At 45.4% G+C, this 15,766-nt stretch overlaps 1 protein-coding gene and 1 long non-coding RNA gene across 4 annotated transcripts in view; one reads left to right on the top strand and one right to left on the bottom strand.

Moving 5' to 3' along the window:
- Window positions 1–6,214, top strand: part of MYO7A (myosin VIIA) — an 85,332-nt gene extending 79,118 nt beyond the window's left edge. For all 3 annotated transcript variants that reach the window (XM_058687685.1, XM_058687683.1, XM_058687684.1), the window contains 5 exons: window positions 2,091–2,276; window positions 2,711–2,827; window positions 3,923–4,006; window positions 4,875–4,994; window positions 5,595–6,214. In XM_058687685.1, the coding sequence (XP_058543668.1) occupies window positions 2,091–2,276; window positions 2,711–2,827; window positions 3,923–4,006; window positions 4,875–4,994; window positions 5,595–5,684 (597 nt within the window). In that variant the 3' untranslated portion in view covers window positions 5,685–6,214. The remainder of the gene's footprint in view (window positions 1–2,090; window positions 2,277–2,710; window positions 2,828–3,922; window positions 4,007–4,874; window positions 4,995–5,594) is intronic.
- Window positions 326–4,875, bottom strand: LOC131487227 (uncharacterized). The gene is made up of 2 exons (XR_009249669.1): window positions 4,680–4,875; window positions 326–476 (listed from the first exon to the last, which is right to left on the bottom strand). It is a non-coding gene; the product is annotated as an uncharacterized LOC131487227 (long non-coding RNA).
- Window positions 6,215–15,766: the final 9,552 nt, after the last annotated feature.

The raw sequence follows: 15,766 nt of genomic DNA, 5'->3' as shown, positions 1-15,766 counted from the left end.
AAGAGATTCCTGCTGGGATCCTGGGGAGTAGCTCAAAGGCAGACCCTTCTCTTTCCTCAGCGCCTTGTACTTTCTTCGGAGACTTTAATCCCCAACCGTTCAGGCCCTTCCCTTGGTGAGGGGCTGTCCTCTGAATCAGAGATTCTACGGCTACACCTGGGTGTATCTGGGTGTATCTAGGGCATCTGTGTGAATGTGTAAACACTTTCTAGCACAAGCATGTGCCTGCGGGAAGCCAGGAGGGAGGCCCCCATGTTGAACCTCTAGTTGTTGTCTGATGCTTTTTGCTCATTCTGCCCTCCCAGCAAACCCCAACAAGTAGGCATGTTGTTCCCATTTTATAGAGGGAGAAACTGAGACTCAGAGAGATCAAGTGATATAATTAGGACTACAGGGTGGATAGAATCTGGGTTTGAATCCATGTCTTCACAACTGCAGACTCGGTGATCTCTTCTGGGCCAGTCCTGTTTATCATTCTGTAGGGGAGACAGACCAGGATGCTGGGAAGGTTGCGGGAGGCAGGGATGGTGGCTGCCGTGGTAGAGAGAACCCTGGCCTGGGAGTTGCCAGGGCTCATTCACCCGTGAGATCTGCCCCTCCCCCATGGTGCCCTTTTAGTGAATGGCAACATGAACATCAGCTACCATTTCCCCCAAGGCAGAAACCCAGGTCAGCCTTGACACCTCCCTCTCCCTCATTTCCCATGTCCCAAATCATTCACCTGATGACTTCACCTCCCCAACTCTCCAAAATCCATCCACATGTCTCCATTACCACCGGTACCAACTCAGGTCAGCCCATCATCTCTCATCTGAATGAAGCTGGTAACCTTTCCCCCGAGCTTCCCTGTCCATTTTTGTCCCCTCTGAATCCATTCTTCCTATGGGGGTCATCATGCTTTCGGGATCCTCTCAGTGGCTTCCCTCAAAGTAGAACGCCAAATCCCGACTCTGGCCCTGCATGGGGCCACTAGCTACTTCTGCTGCCTTGTCTTGTATCCAGCACTCCTTTGTTCACTTCACTCCAGCTACATCTTTTCAAATTCTCAGGTATGCCTGGGGGCCTTCGTAACACTTTCTCTCTTGGGAAGCTTTTCCCTAGGTTCTTTCCTTCACCTTCTAAGCTTTTAGATGTTATTTCAATCATCATAAGGGAAATCTTCCCTGTTCCTAAAACTAGATCAGGTCAACTAGTTATATGCTTTCATAGCACTGAGAACAATTCCTTCAAAGATTGTAATTATACATCAGTTTGGGGTGATGGATGTGTGTTCTTGCCTTGACTACAAGTTCCTTGAGAGCAGGGAAGTAGATGTTGTTGCTTAAAGGGCCTGACTCATAGCAGATGATCAATGCATATTTGTTGGCTTGATGGATGGGTAAAAGGATGGATGGTGAATGAACTTGTGGGTGCACAGATGGACAAATGAGAAATGGATATGGGTAGGGAGAACCATATGGGTGGACAGATGGATGGGTGTGGATGGATAGATAGGTGGGCGAGTAGATGAAAAAGTGGATGGAAAATAATCGACTCAGGTTTCTAATCTGCAGTGTGTCCTCAGGCCAGCCTCAGTTTTCCTATGCTTCAACGAGTGGGTAAGACAGTTGTAAGGCTGTGGGCGGTGTTGGCCATTTGGAAGCTTCATCTTTGCTTTTGGTCCACTCCTCATCCTCAATTACTGGAAGTTCAAAGTGGGGAAGAGGCTGGTGCTGCTGATGAAACTAGCAGGTCTCAAAGGAATTGAATGGGAGGAGGCCAGCCAGAGAGGCTTTTCCCAAGGAAGGACAGGCTCAGAAGGTTAGGGCTGTGGAACAGTCTCAGGTTCACCAGATGGTCACTCTGAGTTTCTTCGTCTTTGAAATGTGGCTGCTCACCCCACTGGACCGTTATGAGGGAAAATGAAATAATAATATTCATACATGGCTCTGCTTTCCAACTGTAAAGTGTTGGATCTGAGCAGGCATGGTTGCTATTTCCCCGTACTATCTCCTCTTGGGGCACAGTGTCAGCTGAGGCTGGAGGAAAAGGTATGCCCAATGTGGGGTAAGGCAGTAGACCTCGCCTGAGACCTGCTCTGTCTCTGGCAGGAGTTGCCCAAGTATCTCCGAGGCTATCACAAGTGCACACGGGAGGAGGTGCTGCAGCTGGGGGCACTGATCTACAGGGTCAAATTCGAAGAGGACAAGTCCTACTTCCCCAGTATCCCCAAGCTGCTACGGGAGCTGGTGCCCCAGGACCTCATCCGGCAGGTTTCCCCGGATGACTGGAAGCGGGTGAGTATAAAGGCGGCGGCAGGACTAGGGGTCTCTGGGCACCCCACGGGTCAGGCGGCAGGTGCTGGCCAGCAGCCCAGGGAAGTATCTCTTGTTGTCCCTGTGTGTGATAAGGTCACCCTCTCATTTTCCTTTCCTTTCGCTTTAGTATCCAGTTCTCCAGGCAAAGGACTCACCTAGCTGCTTGGTAGTAATTTGCCCTATTCTAGTTGTCATGGTGACCTGATTTCACTTGATACTCTTTGGTCTGCTTGCTTAGGGGAGGGGAGGGGAGAGAAGGAAAATAAGGATTCCATTAACTGGGATGACGGAGGCCCCTCATGGCCTCCAGGGCCCCCATCCTATGCCTGGCCCTCCAGGGCCCATGACCGCTAACAGTGCAGGTGAGGTAGGAGCGGCAGGGGAGAGGCCTCTGATCCCCCCTCTCCCTACAGTCCATCGTTGCCTACTTCAACAAGCATGCAGGGAAGTCCAAGGAGGAGGCCAAGCTAGCCTTTCTAAAGCTCATCTTCAAGTGGCCCACCTTTGGTTCAGCCTTCTTCGAGGTGAAGGTACGTTATGGCTGGCTTCTCAGGAGGAAGGGAGGAAGGTTCTAAGGAGTGGGGATGAGAAGGCACAGAAATGCCTCCCCAGGACTGTGGGAAACAGCGATGGCCTCTGCCACCTGCCCTGGCAAGGAAAGGACGGAAGCACCCTCAGCTTTGTACCACCTCGGAATCTCAGCCCTGGGACATGAGGGACAACCAGCAGCTCAGCCTGGCAGGGGAGGCAGATGTGTAAACCAGCCACAGTAATGGAGAACGATCTGTGCTGTGACAAAGGGGAGCCCTTATCAAGGTGACTGAGAAGGCTGAGGAGGCTTCCTGGAGGAGGCCACCCCTGAACTTCCAGGAAGACCCTGGGGAGAGTGTTCCTGGCAGAGGGCCTAGCATGAGCAAAGAGCCAGTGGTGTACGGGAAGTGCAAGTGGCTGAGTATGGATGGGCGCAGGGTATGAGAATGAGCAGATTGTGGTGAGGCAGGCTGGCAAGCCGGCGAGGGGGTTGGGTTTCCTCCTGAAGGTGGTGGCCAGCCCTGGAAGGTTCTGCCTTCCCCCCCTAGGGATGATGGGGCCAGAAGTCCACTCTGACTGGGGGGCGAGGGTGGGCCTGAGGGGCACGACCGGAGGCAGGAGAATGGTAAACGGGCTCGCGTGAGAACTGGGGGTAGGTCAGGCTGGAGAGGAGGGGATGGCCTTGTTACATACCTCGGACGGGAGGCCTTTTGAGAAGTCTGGCTGTACAAGGAAGAGAGGGAGGCAGAGAGGTAAGTTGGAGGCAGGAGTTAGAGTTCAAAGAGGGTTTTTAAAGAGGGCAGACATATGGGCTGAGAGAAGAGATGGCCCAGACTCCTAGAGAAGCAGGAGAGAAGGGATGAAACTGCTGCCGGAGAGGGTGGGAGATGGGGTCACTTGGGGACCCATGAAGGGATCTGGGTCGTACTGAGGTCCCAGCAGAGGTGGAAACTGTGAGGTTGTGGCAGAGCCACTGGCCCTGCTGCACCTCTGGCATCGAGCAGGAGCAGGGGAGGGCAACTTACTCCTAGCACACAGCTTTTCCTGCTCTGGGCTCCCCCAGCTCTCTGATGGTTTCCGGCTTTCTTTGCCAGCAAACTACGGAGCCAAACTTCCCTGAGATCCTCTTAATTGCCATCAATAAGTATGGGGTCAGCCTCATCGATCCCAGAACCAAGGTAAGCAGTGACAGGGAAGAGTAGGGGTGTGCTTCTCTGTCTGCACCTCTCACAAAAGCCCCCAGATCCAAACCCCCAAAGCCCCTGCTGGCCACCATCCTCAATGTGGCCAAGAAGGCAGATGATCTTGAGAAGTGGTCTGTGTATGCTTCGTCTATTTCCCTACCTGCTCTGTCAAAATTGCTCTCTTAGAGTTACTAGCCAACACCTTGCTACTAAATCCAATGAACTTTTTAGCACTTGGCCTTTTGGCGTCATTGGACCTTACAACCATTCGTTCCTTCCAGAATGCTCTCCACACATTGGTCAGGATGGCAGACTGCACCAGGGTTAAATATTCTCGTATTTATGGGCCAGAGTAGTCCTCACCAAGGGAACCAGGAAGCACAGTCCTACCACATACCCAGGAGGAATACAACTGGACCACTGGCGAAGGGTGCCAATGGCCACCACCTTCCTCTTGTGTTCATGTGCCCCACTTTCCTGGTTTTCCTCCTCTCTCTCTTGGGTCATTCTTCTCACATACTTCTGTGTGATTATTTTCTACCCACACACATGGTGCTCCCTGAGGCTTTGGCATCTTCTTGATTTCCTCCTAGTAGGACCATCCCATCCAGGACCCCTGTTTCCATTCCTTCAGGCCTCCCAAATTTCCAGTTCCAGCCCCACATACCCCATAGCCTCGTGGACATGGAGGGAGAAGGCATCTGCCTCCCCTAGCATCTCCACAGCAGAGCTGGATTCTCTCTTCTTGCTTCTTTGCTTGTCTGAGGGCTCAAGGCCTTTCTGATGGGTGTGGGCTGGTGCTGAGGAAAGTGAGGCCAGAGGGTCCAGACTGTGCAGGTTCAAATTTTCTCTGCTTTCCCAGGACATCTTGACCACTCATCCCTTCACCAAGATCTCCAACTGGAGCAGTGGCAACACCTACTTCCACATCACCATTGGGAACCTGGTGCGCGGGAGCAAATTGCTCTGTGAGACATCACTGGTGAGACCTCTTTTATTTAGGCCTGGTAGGGCTCCCCTACTTTGCCTAAAGCTCCAACCATCCTCTTTGTCCCCAGAACAAACGTGAGGAGTGCATGGCTTGGCCTGAGATTGGGATCAAAGGTCAGATTGGGCCAAGGTCAAGTCAGTTTGAGGCTCAGTTTAGGTCTGGGAAGGGCACTTAATCTGGGGCTGAGAACAGACCCCTCATTTATTAACTATTGTTTGAATGACTGCAGTGTCTGGGGACTGAGTCTTTAGCCCCTGAGTTCAATAGTGGAGCCATTAGCAATGAGGCTTCTTGGACTGAGCTGAATTTCTAAGGCGTGGCTCAACTGGTAAAGCCTTTAGAATCACCAGGATGTAAGGGGCATACAAGCTAGGGCCTTCATGTAGGGTCATAACAACTTTGAACCTTAGACATGTGGCTGGATGAGTCCAACCCTTCAGCTGTGAGGCTGGGGAGATGGAGTCCAGAGCAGTACAGGATTCTCCTTAGTTCAGGGCTCTGCCCTTTGCAGTTTCCTGGGAGTGTTCTGGGTCTAAATGGGCTGGCCCTGTCCCACTATTTGCTCTGTTTATCTTCTTGTGCTGTTTCCAGGGCTACAAGATGGATGACCTCCTGACTTCCTATATTAGCCAAATGCTCACAGCCATGAGCAAACAGCGGGGCTCCAGGAGTGGCAAGTGAACAGTGGGGGAGGTGGTCCTGTTTCAGGCCCATCAGCTACCTCTGCAGGTGGGAGAGGACTTCTGCCATCTGGGCAGGGAGGCTGCGCTAGCCGGCCACCACTGATTATTACACCAACTTAGCCTCTGATCCTCTTCCAGTGAGGCAGCCTTGCTGGGATGCAGAGCTCCCCTCTGTCCACTCCCGAGGGGTGGTTCTAGCTCTGGCTTGTGGTGGCCTTCCCAGTTGTAAAACCCTATGCTCCTTGGGTGCCTTTCTTAGACCAGTCCTACCGTGCGACCTCCTTTGACTTTCCATGCAACCACTGTGACAGGGAATCAAGAGGACAACCTAGTTCTCCATACTGGGACCAACCAAACCAAACCAACCAAGAATATTCTGAAATCCAAGGGACTGGCTTAATTCCTGTAAGTCCAGAATTCTCAGCTGGGATGAGGGAGACAGACTACTTTTCTATATTGCAGTGTGAGTGCTGAGCCCTGTGTTAGTCTCCCCTGATCACCTCAGGGTATAAAGTATGTGTTTAATCATTTGGCCCTCTGGTGTCTTTGCTCGGGGAAGAGGAGAGAGTGGGGTGTGGCCTGTAGGGCTATATCCTCAGTCTGTGTGTGTAGGGCTAAGCTGGTCTGGGTTTGGGGTGCCTGAGCCCAAGATGTGCTTGAAAGGGGCTTAAAGGGGCTGGCTGGGACCACAGTGGGTTAGGGGTAAATGTTAGGACATCAGCCTGGGAGGTAGGGGCCTAAGTGTGCAGGGGCCAGCTTCTGGGCCTTAACTAGGACCAGTGGAGCCAGAGTGACCCTCGCATCCTGTCAGAAACATCTCCTTGGTTCATCAAGAAATCCAAGAATTGTGCTGCCTAAGGTTAAATCCTTGTGTCCTCAGAGTGCCTATAAAACGTTACTTTGTGACCAGGATGAAACAACCAAATTCAGCTGTGATCTGGTGAGGCATGGGAATGGGGGTTTTAGACAGAGAGGTAGGATTTGGGTGTGAGGCATCCTCCTGGGCCATGACGGGGAAGAGTGCCTAGAGAAGTGACAGTGGAGACTGCCCTAGAGGAGGGTATGTTTACGATGAGCCCCTAAGGCCCCCCCTAATACTTCAGTAGGGCCAAATCCTTATTGTCCTCACACACACACAAGTGTCTTGGGTCATCTGCATCCAGATGCCAAACACTCCAGAGGGAGTTCTATTCCTGTTCTCCCCAGCTACCTGTGTGGGAGGAGCTGGTTGTGAAAATGGGGGCCCCAAACCAGATAGCCCTGATTTCTGGGATGACCATGTGGCTTTCTGAGACAGCTTTGCCCCACCAGTGTTTACACAGCTCCATAGGCAGCCTCAGGTAAATCTGAGCCAGAAGGAAGGTGCTGTGGTGGTGTGCCTCTACACAATCATATCAGTGGGGATACAGAGGCCCAGAGAAGGTGGGCGAATAAGTGAAGGCCACACCGAACTCAGTTCACTGCTTTTAACATTTGGCTCTGAGACACCAAGGGCTCCAGATGCTTGTTCTATGCCCTAGTTCCCCTTCAAGGCCTAGGGTCGTTGGGTAGGCACAGAATTATGCCCATCATCCCATTGCACACTAGATCACAGTGTGTGTGTGGGATGAGATCTTTCCCCCGATTCACGCCCTTGCCTATACCACTTCTCATTCTCTGACTCAGGATGGCATCACTTTTGCACTCATCCCCTAGTCTGTCAGCCTGAGTGATCACAGAGGGGTCCAAAGAATATGCCATTAACCTTCTGGGTTCCTGAGAGGTTGCCTTTATTCTCATGCTGATGTGCACAAAGCCATTCCTTTAGCAGGGAGTGCTATGAAGGGTTAGGATAAGAAACCCTGTAACTCCAGCTTCAAGACCACAACAGTTTTTCCCTTGCCCATCCCCTAGAGATGCATTCTTTATGGAAAGCAATAGACCAGAGTGGTTCCCCTGAGAGCCTCAATGGCCCTTCTGCACTCCTTTCTTGACCACTTCCCACCATCACCACCCTTAGGCACAGAGAGGAAGAAGAAGGAAAAGGCAACGTATGACAAAATTTTCTCCAAGGACATCCTATAGGAGGAGGAGAACATGCTAGAGAAGGAATGCACTGTATGAAAGACTTCCTGGGAGGAGGATTTAACAATGGGGATCTCTTGGGATTTTCAGGATGGGGACCTCTTTAGTGGGCACTGTGGGTCCCAAGGTTTCTAGGGCAGGGGGTCAATATGATTCAATGGAGGGGATCTGTCTGATGACCCCCCCCCTCCCCGCCAGGGAAGAATGTCGGTGGTTTGATGTTCTTAGGGGACACTGGTAGGATGACTTTTCCCTCAGGGGATATTGACAGATCTCCTTGGGGGACAGTGGTGGTTTGACCTTCCCCTTGGGCAGTCACTGGTGGCTTCACATCCTTCTTGGGAGGGTACTGTGGTTTGAGGGCCTCCTGTTTGGGGGCTTCTGTGACACAGAGGGAACTTGGATATCTGAGAATTGGGGGGATTCAGGCTGGCTGAAAGGTGGCTGCTGTCCAGGGCTTTTCCATGACTCATTTTCTATGTCAGGGACTGGTTCCTGAATATGTTGTAGGGGATAGAAAAGACATACACACAGATTCCCTTAGTGTCACTTTCCCAATCTGTGTTTGCTATGTGGTGAACTCCTAGTCCTCTCTTAAACGTTAGAACCACCCCTACTCCCTCAGGCTCATTCTTCTAAATTTCCTCCCCCAAGATTTTCGGCAAACATATATGGCCTGCCAATTCTGCTTGAGGCAAATAAGGTCCATTATGTGAGGGTATGGAAGCTCCAAAGGAAACTCTCAAAAAGTAGCAACTAAAACTTGCTTAAAGATTATATATTTTATAATTGCTTTCAAGTCAGTTATAGAGAGAAAGGAACATGTTTCCCTACTGGAATGCGAGCTTCTTGAGGCCAGGAACCTTTAACTTGCTTGTCACTATATTCCTGGTGCCCAGAAAAATGTCACATACTAGGTGCTTGATATAATTTTTTGACTGATGGAAAAACTGGTAATAGAGAATTCAGACCTACTCTCCTACTCGAGGAAATTTTTTTTGAATGGATACAATACAAAGAAAAACATATTAACAACGTAGTGAGGAATTATGGGGACCAAATCAAGAATGTGGCGATCCAAAAAGTGAAGCCCAGACCCAACTATACACTGTCTACAAGAAATTAGATACAAATAGATTGAAATTAAAGCCTGGAAAAATACCTTGTTAACACTACTGAAAAGAAAGATGAAGTTGCTATTAATATCACACAATGTCTTTGCTTCAGAGCAAAGAATATTACCAGGGATAAAGAAGTTCGTTTCATCAAGAAGACACGTTCCTGCACCTTTTAAGTGTCTCAAAACACATGAAGCAAAGACAAGACTGCAAAAAGAACTAAATCTATAATTATATTTGAAGATTTTGATGCCCCACTCAAAAGAACTGGGCAGAAAATCAGTAAGATGTAGAACACCTGAAAAACTGGTTCTGGTCCAAGTGAACTCACCTCCTCCACAGACACCTATTTATAGAGCAATTCCTCCTGAAGACGACCTGAGGGCTGACTGAACAGCTTCTTCACCACAAAGAAACCACGCAGAGACTGAACTGTAGTGGCTGGGCAGGTGGTGTAGTACGGAGGGGCTGTGAGCAGACTTGTCTGCCCTGAGGCACAGAAAAAAGCCTTGGTTTCAAAGGGCAACTAGATATAAAGGAACCAGTCCTAGAACCCTGCCGAACAGTAGGGGGGGGTGGTGCTGGAACCCTCTCCAGGTCACAGGACCTGGAAAACGCCATGGTTTATGTTCCTCCTCCACCTTTATCAAGGTGTGGATGGAAGCAGGGTCTGGGCATCCTAGCTGGCCTACTGCCTCAGTCAGCCCCAGGTCCCTACCCCACACCAGCCTAAGCCATCCCGGCCTGTAAAGTAGCACCCCCCACCCCCACTCCCACCAGTGTAGTGCATACCCAGACAGTCCTGGTCAGTGTCCCCTCAGCTACAGCCATCTTGCCAAGGTGACATAGGTGGAAAGAACCCTGGAACATACTAGCTCCACACCACTTTGGCTCCAGACAACTTGCTGAAGTACTCCTGGCACAGAGCCCTGTGGGACCTCCTGGCTGATGCCTGCCTCAGCTCTAGCTGCCCCACCAAGGTACCCCCTGCATTGAGCATCCTGGAACACAGTGACTTGCATCTACTTCAGCTTCAGTCCTGTCAGGGCACCAACTGCATGGTGAGTCCCGACACAACCCCGGCCCACATCCACTTCTGCTTTGGTCATCCAGAGTGCCCTGGGACTCCCAACCCATATCCAGCTACAGCTCTAGCCAGCCAAAGTCACCAGGCACATACAGTCTACACAAGGGATGACCATTCACAAGACCATTCCTTTAAGTTTAGGAGAAGTAGGTGTTCTGCCTAATTCATAGAAATAAACACAGAAAGTCAAGCAAAATGAGGAGACAGAGGAATATGCTGCAAATGAAAGAACAAGACAAAACCTCATAAAAAGAACTACATGAAATACCCAATCTACCTGATAAAGAGTTCAAAGTAATGGTTATAAAGGTGTTCAACAGCCTGGAGAGAATAGATGAACTTAGAACATCAATGAGATAGAAAACATAAAAGACCAGAGTTTAAGAACACAATAACCTAAATGAAAAATACACTAGAGGTTGTAGAAAAACAGAGCAGTAATCTGGAAGACAGGGTAATGGAGGGCACCTGAGTTGAACAGCAAAAGGAAAAAAGAATTTTAAGAAATGAGGATAGGTTAAGGTCTCTTGGGCAACATCAAACAAATATTTGCATTATAAGGGTTCCAGAAGGAGAAGAGAGAGAGCCAGAAAACTTGTTTGAAGAAATAGCTAAAAACTTCCACAACCCAGGGAAGGAAACAGACATCCTGGTTTAAGAAGCACAAAGAGTTCAAAACAAGATGAACCCAATGAGATCCACACCATGACACATGGTAATTTGAATGTCAAAGATTAAAGGAAGAATTTAAAAAGCAGCAAGAGAGAAGTGACTAGAAATGTACAAGGGAAACTCTCTAAGGCCATCAGCTGAGTTTTCAGAAACTTTGCAGGCCAGAAGGAAGTGGCATGATCTACTCAAAGTGCTGAAAGGAAAAACATACAACCTGAGAATATTCTACCTGGCAAGATTATCATTCAGAATTGAAGGACAGAGAAAGAGTTTCCCAGAAAAACAAAAGCTAAAGAAGTCATCACCACTACACTGGCCTTAGAAGAAATGTTAAAGGTACTTCTCTAAGTAGAAAAGTCCATAATTATAAGAAACCTGTGAAAGGAAAAAATATTTCATGAATAAAAGCAAACAGTATGGTAGTAGAGCAATTATATCTAAAATATCAGTTAAGGGGACTCAAAGAGACAACATATACATAAAACGTGGAGTGTGGAACTAAAAATCAAATTCCTTTAGAAAGTGTTCAAACTTAAGTGACTATCAACTTAATACAGACTGCTATATACTTAGAATGTTATATATGAACTTCATGGTAACCACAAACCCAAAACCTGTAATAGATACACTAAAGTCATCAGTCACAAGAAAGAGTATGGGAGAAAAAAGGAACATAGAAGAGCTACAAAAAGCACCCATAAAACAGTTAACAAAATGGCAATAAGTACGCAACTATCAATGATTAAATGTACATAGTGTAAATGCTCTAATCAAATGCGTAGGGTGATGGAATGGATAAAAAAAAAATCAAGACCCATGTATATGTTGCCTACAAGAGACTCACTTCAGACCTAAAGACACACAGACTGAAAGTGAAGGGATGGAAAAATATATTCCATGCAAATATCAGGGGAAAAAAGCCAGGGTAGCAATACTTACAAGACACAAAAAAGGTCACTGCACAATGATACAGGGATCAGTCCAGCAAGAGGATATAACAATTGTAAATATCAGTGCACCCAACACTGGAGCACCTATATACATAGAGGAAATTTTAACATTTATAAAAGGAGAAATTGACAGTAGGGAATAATAATACAGAACTTTAACACCCTACTTACATAAATGGATAGACAATCCAGACAGAAAACTAACAAGGAAATTGTGGCACTGAACAACACATTAGACCAGATGGACTTTATAGATAAATACAGAACATTCCATCCCAAACCAGAATGCACATTCTTTTCAAGTGCACATGGAACATTCACCAGGACAGCTCATGTGTTAGGCCACAAAATAAGTCTTGATAAATTTAAAAATACTGAAATCCTATCATGCATATTTTCTGTACACAGTAGATAATTAAAATCAACTATAAGAAAAAAATGGAAGAAACACAAATACATGGAGGCTAAACAATATGCCACTAAACAATGAATGGATCAGTGAAGAAGTCAAAGAGGAAATTTTAAAAAATACACGGAGACAAATGAAACTAAAAACACAGTGGTCCAAAATCTTTGGGACCCAGCAAAAGCAGTTCTAAGGGAAATTTAAAATGATACAGGCTTATCTCAATAAACAAGAAAACTCTCAGTCTGGAGCGCCTGGGTGGCGCAGTCGGTTAAGCGTCCGACTTCAGCCAGGTCACGATCTCGCGGTCCGTGAGTTCGAGCCCCACGTCAGGCTCTGGGCTGATGGCTCGGAGCCTGGAGCCTGTTTCCGATTCTGTGTCTCCCTCTCTCTCTGCCCCTCCCCCATTCATGCTCTGTCTCTCTCTGTCCCAAAAATAAATAAAAAACGTTGAAAAAAAAATTTTTTTTAAAAATAAAAAAAAGAAAACTCTCAGTCTAACCTTAAAGGAACTATAAAAACAAGAACAAAGCCCAAAGTTAGAAGGAAGGAAATAATATAGAGTATAAATTAATGAAATAAAGACTAAAAACCAATAGAAAAGATCAATGATATTGTCTATCTGAAACTAATATAATGCTGTATGTTAATTATACTTGAATTTTAAAAAGCTGAATTATAAAGTCAATAAACAATAGTTAAAAATCTTTTAAAAAATCAATGAAACCAGAACTGGCTTTTTGAAAAGATAAGCCAAATTGATAAACCTTTAGCCAGCCTCATCAAGAAAGAGAGAACCGAAACAAAATCAGAAATGAAAGAAGGGAAGCAACAAATGACACCACAGAAATACAAAGGATTATAAGAGACTACTACTATGAAAAATTACATGCCAAGATACTGGTCAACATAGAAGAAATGGATAAATTCCTAGAAACATACAATCTTCCAAAACCGAATCAAAAAGAAAAAATCTGACTAGTAACAAAATGGAATCAGTAATCAAAAAACTCCCAACAAACAAAAGTCTAGGACCAGATGGACTCACCAGTGAATTCCACCAAACATTTAAAGAGTTAATAACTATTCTCCTCAAACTATTAAAAAAAAATAGGAAAGGGAAGAAAGATTCCAGATTCATTCTTTGAGGCCAGCATTATCCTGACACCAAAACCAGACAAAGACACTACAAAAATCAATATCCAATATCAATAGACCAATATCCCTGATGAACGTAGATGCAAAAATCCTCTACAAAGTATTAGCAAACTACACTCAACAATACATTAACAGGATCATTCACCACAATCAATGGGATTTATTCCAGGGATGCAAAGACGGCTCAATAGCCACAAATCAATGTAATACATCACAATAACAAAATGAAGAATAAAAATCATATGCTCATCTCAGTCAAGACAAGAAAGCATTTCACAAAACTAAACATGTGTTCATGATAAACACTCTCAACAAAGTGGGTTTAGAGGGATCATAGCTTAACATAATAAAGGCTATATATGACAAGCCCAGAGCTAACATCATGGTCAATGGTGAAAAACAGAGAGCTTTTCCTCTAAGATCAGGAACAAGACAATAATGCCCATTGTTGTCACCTTTATTCAACATAGTACTGGAAGTCCTACCCACAGCAATGAGACAAGAAATGAAAGGTATCCAAACTGATACGAAGTAAAAACTACTTGCAAATGACATGATACTACACATAGAAAACTCTGAAGACTCCATCAAAAAACTATTAGAAGTGATATATGAATTCAGTAAAGTTGCAGGACACAAAATTAATATGCAGAAATTCACTGTGTTTCTATACATTAATAATGAAATAGAGAAATTAAGAAAACAATTCTATTTGCAATTTCACACCAAAAAAAAAAAAAAAAAAAACCTAGAGATAAACTTAACCAAGGAGGTGAAAGGCCTGTAACTTAAAAACCACAATGAGACATCACTTTATACCTATCAGAATGGCTAGAATCAAAAAGAGAGTAACAAATCTTGGTGAGGAGACAGAGAACAAGGAACCCTCATGCACTGTTGGTCAGTTTGTAAACTGGTTCAGCTCTTGTGGAAAACAATACAGAAGTTACTCAAAAAATTAAAAATAGAAATATTACATGATCCATTAATTCTACTATTGGGTATTTAACCAAACAAAACTAAAACACTAATTCAAAAAGATCTATACACTCCTACGTTTATTGCAGTTCTATTTACAATAGCCATGATATGGAAACAACCTAAGTGTCCACCGATAGATGAATGGATAAGCAGTAGTAGTATATATATACAGGGGAATATTCAGCCATAAAACAGAATGAGAAATTGACATTTGCAACAATGGATGGAACTAAAGGGTATTACATGCTAAGTGAAATAGGTCAAAGACAAATACCATATGATTTCATTTAATATGTAGACTCTAAAACACAAATGAAAAAAGCAGAAAAACACCCATAATTATAACAAACTGATGAGTGCCCATCCCCCCTCACACCTAACCTCTCCCCTCTGGCAAGGTGGGTGAAGGAAAGTGGGAGGCACAGGTTCCAGATATGGAGTGGATAAGTCACAGAGATGAAAGGTACAACATAGGGAATATAGTCAATTTTATTATAATAGCCTTGTATGGTGACAGATGGTAGCTACATTTGTGGTGAGCCTAACAATGTATAGAGAAGTTGAATCACTATGTTGTACACCTGAAACTAATGTAACATTGTGGGTCAAATATACTTAAAAAGCAAAACAAAATAAACACTACTAACCAACTAGATCCCATTGACATTTACAGAACATTCCACCCAATGATAGCAAAGTGCACATTCTTTTCAAGTGCACATGGACATTTACCAAGACAGACCATATTCTGGGTCACAAAAATAGCACCAATAAATTTTATTTTTAAAAAAAAAAAATTTTTTTAACATTTATTTATTTTTGAGACAGAGAGAGACAGAGCATGAACGGGGGAGGGGCAGAGACAGAGAGGGAGACACAGAATCGGAAACAGGCTCCAGGCTCCGAGCCGTCAGCCCAGAGCCCGACGCGGGGCTCGAACTCACGGACCGCGAGATCGTGACCTGGCTGAAGTCGGCCGCTCAACCGACTGTGCCACCCAGGCACCCCAGCACCAATAAATTTTAAAGGATTTAAGTCACATAAAGTATGTTCTCTGACCATATAGAATTAAGTTAGAAATCAGTAACATAAAGATATCTGGAAAATACCATTTGGAAACCTAACATACTTCTAACCCAAGGGACAAAGGAGAATTAACACTACCTGATTTCAAGACTTACTATGAAGCTATAGTAATCAAGGAAATATGATTTTGTCATAAAGAGAGTCAAGCAGATACATGGAACAGAATCAAGAGTTCAGAAATAGACCCACACATACGAAGAGAATTGATTTCTTATAAAGGTGCAAAGGCAATTCAGTGAAGAAATAATAGTCTTTTAAACACATGGTGCTGGAATAACTATGCCAAAAACCCCCAAAACTTAAGTCTATACCTTGTACTATATACAAAACTTAATTCAAATGGATTATGGACCTAAATATAAAACCCAAAACTATAAAACTTCGTGGAGGAAAAAATTTAGGAGAAAATCTGCTACCTTAGGTAAGCAAAGATCTTAGAAATGACATCAAAACCATGATTTATAGGGGCTCCTGGGTGGCTCAGTGGGTTCAGCGCATGACTTTGGCTCAGGTCATGATCTCATGGTTGATGGGTTCCGAGCCCCGCCTTGGGCTCTG

Source organism: Neofelis nebulosa, chromosome 10 (assembly GCF_028018385.1).
Source record: "Neofelis nebulosa isolate mNeoNeb1 chromosome 10, mNeoNeb1.pri, whole genome shotgun sequence".
Lineage (NCBI taxonomy): Eukaryota > Metazoa > Chordata > Mammalia > Carnivora > Felidae > Neofelis > Neofelis nebulosa.
Note: the sequence above shows the minus strand (reverse complement) of the source record. Positions and strands in the feature narration are given on the sequence as shown.